Source organism: Branchiostoma lanceolatum, chromosome 13 (assembly GCF_035083965.1).
Source record: "Branchiostoma lanceolatum isolate klBraLanc5 chromosome 13, klBraLanc5.hap2, whole genome shotgun sequence".
NCBI lineage: Eukaryota > Metazoa > Chordata > Leptocardii > Amphioxiformes > Branchiostomatidae > Branchiostoma > Branchiostoma lanceolatum.
Genome location: NC_089734.1, coordinates 14,712,171 through 14,719,453, shown reverse-complemented (window position 1 = coordinate 14,719,453; position 7,283 = coordinate 14,712,171). Strand labels below are relative to the sequence as shown.

Below are 7,283 nucleotides of genomic sequence, written 5' to 3'. Positions count from 1 at the left end.
AAATCTAGAAAGCCCGCTCTTTACCGTGTTACAAAATGGTACGAAATTGTCCTAGTTTTACAGGTGTAAATCAATGATATGGTTCTTTCTAGTTACGTCCATGAAGGTTACACATCCAGGTGATAAGATATGCAAGGTAACAGTTACTCAAGTAACTGGATAAAATTTGGAAACAGACGTTTCAGACAGCATACCCGCTGTCTTTCGTCTGTGACTAACTGACAAAATGGCTGAACTGAACCATTGTGAAATCTGACCTGAGATATCTTCAACTGTACCTTTCCAGTTTGAAATATCAGTATGTTTTGAAGTGAATTGTTTTTCCTGGTTTCATATGCGCCGGTGAATCGGGTATATAGTTTATCCACAGCAGGTCTATTCCATGTTGTTGTTCTACCATTTGCCATGGACAGTGGTCTGTTCAGTGTGCCTACCATCCATGACATGATAATTACTGCAATTATCGGAATTACTGAGGGCGTTCCCTCCACGCATAGTTTGGATCAGCAGCAGTCAAAGAATGCAATTACATGGGTGCCATCAGTTTGATAGCAAAAAGAAAACAGGTAGATCAAAGAATATCTGACGCAGGACCCTCCTAGAAGACTTGAAAAGAGTCGGCGTAATAAGTTATAAGTTGCACATTTTGTTGTCAAATTATGCCAACAAACCGCCCATAGTCTGCAAATACATACAGAACATCTGAAACATTTTCTTTTGCCACCGACAGAAAAACATGTAGGTAGAAACTTAGCCTGCGGCACAGGAGCCCTAAGCAATTTAGGGGGTAAAACTGGAAATATTCTGGATAAAGTAATCTATATGAAATTTCTTCCCCATATTAGCATATTTGCATCATTATATGATACTTTGGGCGTTTAAAAAAAGCACAGAAACAAGTCGCAAAAGGAGTATCTTATTTATTAGTACCACCCAATAATCAGCCCAGAATCCAGCTGTAACCATTTTCTGTCGACATTTTTCGGAAAGTTCCGGCCGCGTGACGTCACAATGTCCGAGCACATTGAGCCATGACCACGTGATTAATTCTCCGGAAGCTTTCTGGACTTATCGGTCAGAATCGCGCTCGTTCGGAATATTTGAAATAATGGCTGGCCTCCATGTGCTAAGATTTTCAATGAGTTCACACCACAAAACGACATCGCATCTTTGCTCCATGATGTCGATATGCAATATGCAATGGGATAGTGTTATCTAAACTTACTATGGATAGAAATCACTAAAAAAACTAATTTTGAAAATACAACTTTCAACGCCCTAATATTGCATAGGTCGCCTTTACGCGTAAGTGTGTAAGTACAATAGTGTTCCCTATGTTTGGGGTTATTCCGTAGTAATATCAGTAGTAAGGCCATGTTGATTTGATTACTAGTATATGGATATGAACATTACAACGGTACCATTCTTTTGCAGGGCGAAACGGTCTCCAGTATCATCAACAATGGGGAGGAATCAGATCCTTATAGCAGCACTTTCCGTTCTCGGAGTCTTCTGCTTGACGGGTATGCTGTATGTACAACAGGTGAATAGTTGATTGTATTCTGTTTGATATCTATACTGTTAAGAACTGTGGCATCATGTGGCGCAAACGGTAGAGTGTTTCTCCCAGAAGCGAGAGGTCCGAAACCCCGATATGCCCCGATGTTGTGCCCTTGGGAAAGGCACTTAATACGACTTTCCTCACTCCACCCAGGTGTGAATGGGTACCTGACTTCGGTTGGGGAAGGTCGTATTGAGGTCACCTGCTGGCGCCGAATGGCAGCCGCCAAGACCCTTGCGACAGTTCCACAAAGTGCAAGTGTGGAGCAAATATGTATCTGTTCTGTATTGTATGATTGTACACCCTGCAGCAATTCAGCACTGGCTGTCATTGCACTGGTAATTTATGACCAATAAACCATTATTATTATCATTATTATCATTATTATCATTATTATTATAAATTCGCCAATAAGGCTATGTTCTTGGTAGCATTTATAACACATGTATAGTTTTTGGTGTAGACAATTACGAAAAAAATTTAAGCCCTCCATCCATGAAATCTACTTCCCTTATGACGCGTATAAAAGAAAAAAAGGAGCATTTTTGAATTGAAAGTAAATTACAAAGAGATATTTCATTTTAATGAAAACATACGCCGGTCCCATAATAACTTCCAACTTCTTCTTTCACAGCTTACTACATTAACTGGCACCGATGCTGAGATCCAAACAAACGATATTTTCTTATCACGATGGCGTCGTCAGAACGGTTCCCTGGATTTCGAGCAGGTCACAAAGTCCGAAAACTTCGTCATCAGCGTGATCAACCCTCGGCCTTGGTATCGTGTCGGACGCCAGCTGTCAATCAAAATCGTTGCCATGGATTCGAGAGGCCGACCGAAGTCTTACGGAGGGGATTTCATTCGTACTAAGCTTTTCAGCAAATCTCCAGTACAAGCTAGTACCGCTGGAAGAGTCACCGACTACGGGAATGGAACTTACGTCGCCAGGTTCTTTCTGAGTTTTCCAGGACGGCTCCATGTGGCGGTGAAGTTGGTACATTCCAGCGAAGCTGTGCAGGTCCTGAAAAGATTGCAAGAGGGTTCCCTTGCAAGGCGTGTAATGGTGTGCGGATTCCAGGAGGAAACGGACCCCAATCCCGAGTGGATGCAGTGTTCTAACACTCCCAACAAGAGCCTCAATCTTCGCGATGTGTGCGACTTTTCCAACCCGCTCATAAACGTGTCATTTTACTGCCAGCGCCCGGAGTCCAGTCGTTGTGTTTCCTTCGTGGGGTGTCACCGCGACCATGCGGCCACTCTGGCGATGCACGACAAGATGGCTACTGAGGAGGAGAAAAAGCTGTTTACCAGGTAATGTGATATTTACACTCACACGACTGGCATGTTGTCGGGAAGATATGCATGTGTAAATGTAATGTCAAGTGGCGTTACGATTATGGTGTTTGGCCCAGAGGTCCTGGGTTCGAATCCCCTGACATGTCACCGATGCTGTGTCCTTGGACTTTCCTCACTCCACCCAGGTGTAAAAATGGGTACCTGACTTCCGTTGGGGACGTAAAATGGTTGGAATCCGCCTCCCAATACCATGAAGAGAGTAGGAAAATGCCCAGACTATGCATGATGTACAACATGACTAATAAACTGGTGGACGTACCGACTAATACGTATCTAATACCAGCTCAGAAAAGGACAAGAAATAGCAATGCCTTTAAGTATCAGACTTTGCAACCTAGGATTGATGTGTTCAAAAATTCGTATTTTCCTAGAACTATCGTAGAGTGGAACTCGTTTCAACCAAGTACCGCGGACAGCTTTAAACAATGCATGCAGTTAGATATGCGAAGGTTAGACGTGACAGGTCGTTCGGCGTAATATAACCAGCTGCTGCTGCGCCGCGTGCCTGCGAAGCTTGTGTGTTACGCCGAATGGCGGTAATACCGGCTATATAGATACAGATACAGATACAGATGTCCTAGACGCAGTGGATGACAATCCACTGCCCCTTCGGACTAATTGATTCGTCCGAAAGAAAAAAAAAAAGAATCCTTCCGTGAGTAGTTTGAGTTTTTGCAATATTCAGATTGACGAAGAGCTCAGCCATACAGGTAACAGTTAACGTTACAATGGAATATACATTTATCTATAATCTGAAATTATATCACAAAAGACGCATTGTCTTATATGGGCGCTTTATCATGACGTTCTTTCACTCTATAACAGAGACCGTGATTTGCATGAAGAGTTGCCACGTGACATCAGTGTTCAAGTCAAAGGCAAGCGTAAGTATCAGGGGGAGGCATCAAATGGTTATGATATTATTATGATGAATGGTTCATTTATTCAGGGGATGACATGTCAGGGAAATATTTTACCCATATTTTACCCATATTTTATCCATATTTTAGCCATATTTTAGCCATATTTTATCCATATTTTATCCATATTTTATCCATACTTTATCCATATTCTATCCATATTTTATCCATATTTTATCCATATTCTATCAACATTTTATCAATATTCTATCAATATCTTATCAATATTTTATCAATATTTTGTCAATATTTTAGCCATCATAAAGAAAGTAGGGAAAATGTGATGCCCTTCCCTTTTGACTGTATAGATTTACGAGAGTATGTGGTTCATACTCAACATATATTTATATATTCAATCTTTAGACATCCGGGTGGCCCCTTCAGCCATAAGGTCTCATTCATGAGTTTTTTCGCCCCATAGGCTTACATGCTATAATACGTGTTTTATATGGGCGCGTTCATAATAAAGCTATAGGAAATGCACCAATGTCATTCTTTCTATGTTGAGAATATTTACCCTACATCATGCAAAAAATTGCCGACAACTTCACTACATCAAATCTCTGTTTATAGCAATTACAAACTGTACTTAGCTACACCCAAAAAAAGGCATTTTTTTAGCTGTAAGCGCTCGACCGCATCACCCGAAATGCAAGGCTGTGGACGTCCGACCTCGCGCGCGGCTGCCGAACTTTACCGGCTAATTTCTTCAGTAACAAACAAGCTTTCATCAGTTTTACGCTTGGGATCAGTTGGGCTGGCTAAAAGGAAATTTCCCACCGATATAACCATATAAACACACGTTAATGCAGCCGTTCATTTTTTGGTCAACGGACTCTTTTTCAGACACTCGGAGTAATACAGGAATGAGACCATAAGCTGATTCCAAGGGACCCAAGAAACTCATTACCACAACGAAAGATACGAAAGATAACACAAATGGGAAACACATGGATATTTAACAATGTCACAGAAAATAACTCAACTGAACACATATGAGAGGAAATTAACATACCTGAGAATATTTCAATGATAATGAAATATAAAAAGTATGAAATGAAAATCAAACAAAGTGACATTATATACAGATCCAAAACAAAAAGTGATTGGCCGTAATCCAATGCATTGTACTTAAAGTCCATAAAACGTTCAAGGTCAGGTTTCGTGGGGGGTCATATCATATCATCCTCCCAGCAGACCCGATATCTTCGCTACCTCCCATAGCGGCCCTGCCCTTCCGAGCCCCTGAACACGGTTCTGGCGACGTTACCACCAAACAGAGGGTTTGCTAAAGCTCATTTTGAGCAAAGCCGCAAAGGACGCTGGTAAGCCAATCAGCCTACATCTTACATCGCTACTTAATTATTCATGAGTAACTTTAACGAATTTTTGTGGCAAATAAGGCTAGCTCATTTATTATTTATGAGCAACTGTCAGTGACGTCCCCAGAACCCAAGTTCAGTTCAAAAGATCAGGGCTGAGACCGGGAGGGTTTGCCGATCATTTCCCGAGCGGGTTTCAGCGCGGATAAAGGAGGGATCATATATGCAGAACACATCTACTGCTACAGTCAGATTTCCAGACTGATGCCCCGTCGGGTAGTTTACGGGCATTTTGTTGCACTTTTGGGTGCTGCCTGTGTTGCTACCAGTCGCTGTCGGGTTTAAATCTTTTTAATCCGAAAAATTACTTAGGATCCAAGACGTTGAACGGGACCCCGCCGGATCCCAGGCTGATTTTCACACGTTAACTTTTAGTTCATTGCAAATTCTTGCCCGTAGGCTAATTGCAAGTACATGTACATGTAACACGGAGTGGACGTACAGACAATAATAACAATATAACATATGACTACTCTAGTCTTAGCTACTGACACTAAATTCTAACTTATTGGGTTCGGCTGCTTTTTCCGATACAGTGTAAGACGGCGGGGAATTGCTTTGGAAATGTGACTGTAGCACACTGTGGAAGCCGGTGTCCGCCTTAAGAGCTCTAGATTCTCTACATTATTGTGTATCAATTTTTGTATTAATAATGGAAACAACAGACAATAAAATTATGAGATGCTGAATGTATCTCAAATTTCCATGCAAGTGCCTTCAAATGCCGATTCCGTATCATTGTGGGATGTTCCTCTTTTCTCAGGTCGCGTGTGGAAAGTTCACGGAAAAGCGCTGCCGCTTTGCGGCCCACGGCTACCAGAGACAGCGTCTGAAGGATACTGGTTCAACGGAGCCTGGACTTCGCTGAGATGTCAAGCCCGAAGATTTCGTACCGTCGAATCCGTCGTCGAATGTCTTCACAACAAAACTGTGTTCTTTCGCGGAGACTCAACAACCAGACAGTGGTTTCGTTATCTCATGATACTGCTTAAGTTACAACAGCATGGCCGTGGGGCGCAACCGGTGTTCGGGATTGACGAGAAAAATAAAATAAAATTCCATTTCCTTTTCCACAAATTCCCGCGAAACCAAGGGCCAGTGATGGATGGGAATGACATGGGATACGTGGCTGAGGAAATCGACGGCATTTCCGGTGGAAAAGATGTTGTGATCATCATAACTTTGTGGGCTCATTTTATGGCTGAGCCTATCCAAACATTTCGTTCGCGGCTGTACGGTATTCGCCACGCCATAGAACGGTTGCACAGCCGTCATCCTGACACAAAGGTTATTTGGAGAACGCCCAACACCGGCCACCATCATCAATTTCAACACTATGTGGAAAACAGTGATTGGTATGCGTACCAGTTGTTACATATAGTCAAAGAAATCCTCGGAGACTTGAACATTTCTATTATCAACGTTTGGGAAATGTCCGAGTCTATGTGGCATGATGATGACATGCATCCACCTAATGACGTAATAGAGAACCATATTGACCTGTTACTATCGCACATATGCCCATTATAAGGGGTCGTACATGGTAACATATCATAATGAGAAATAAACTGTTCTCTAAATAAAAAAGAATCCACTCACCGTCATTTCCAACCGAATCACTCGGTTTTCATCAGCTGTCAGACCAAGGAGGTTACGTGATTACGCACGTGTGACGTTAGCACTGGGTCAAATGTTGTCGGAAGTCGGTACCGTCGCCCGTCCCGGTTGAGAGAAGGTTGATGTTCCCTGATGTAGATGGCCTCCTTTTTTCCTCTCACAAAGTAATCAGTTTCAGTATCCAAAATGTTAACCACTTCGAGCGAGACCGTGTGACCGTTACTGATTTTAAAGTGCTTTGAACAAATGTTATGGCAGAAGCAAGACCAGCTCAGACACCCTCGCCATGGCAATACTTTTTCATTGCCATACTTGTTACTTTTATTTACATTTATCTAAAACTGTATCTAGATTACTGAGGTGTATATATTAAATTCACTTGGCAATTGTAGTATTTCAAGTGTTCTGTTGCGATGCAATAGCTAATAAAATGTGGAGATGGTA

At 42.1% G+C, this 7,283-nt stretch overlaps 1 protein-coding gene across 1 annotated transcript; it reads left to right on the top strand.

The window, feature by feature from the left end:
* Nucleotides 1-2,200: 2,200 nt before the first annotated feature.
* On the top strand, nucleotides 2,201-7,283 carry LOC136447052 (NXPE family member 3-like). The gene is made up of 3 exons (XM_066445732.1): nucleotides 2,201-2,875; nucleotides 3,746-3,804; nucleotides 5,986-7,283. The coding sequence occupies exons 1-3, from the start codon at nucleotides 2,382-2,384 to the stop codon at nucleotides 6,750-6,752; spliced, it is 1,320 nt and encodes a 439-aa protein (XP_066301829.1). The 5' UTR covers nucleotides 2,201-2,381; the 3' UTR covers nucleotides 6,753-7,283.

What these genes read in the sequence shown, in the direction of transcription:
- LOC136447052 (XM_066445732.1), top strand. Translation starts at nt 2,382, where the DNA reads ATGGATTCGAGAGGCCGACCGAAGTCTTACGGAGGGGATTTCATTCGT. An exon ending in GAGAAAAAGCTGTTTACCAG is followed by an intron (nt 2,876 to 3,745) that starts GTAATGTGATAT and finishes ACTCTATAACAG; the next exon opens with AGACCGTGATTTGCATGAAG. An exon ending in TGTTCAAGTCAAAGGCAAGC is followed by an intron (nt 3,805 to 5,985) that starts GTAAGTATCAGG and finishes CTCTTTTCTCAG; the next exon opens with GTCGCGTGTGGAAAGTTCAC.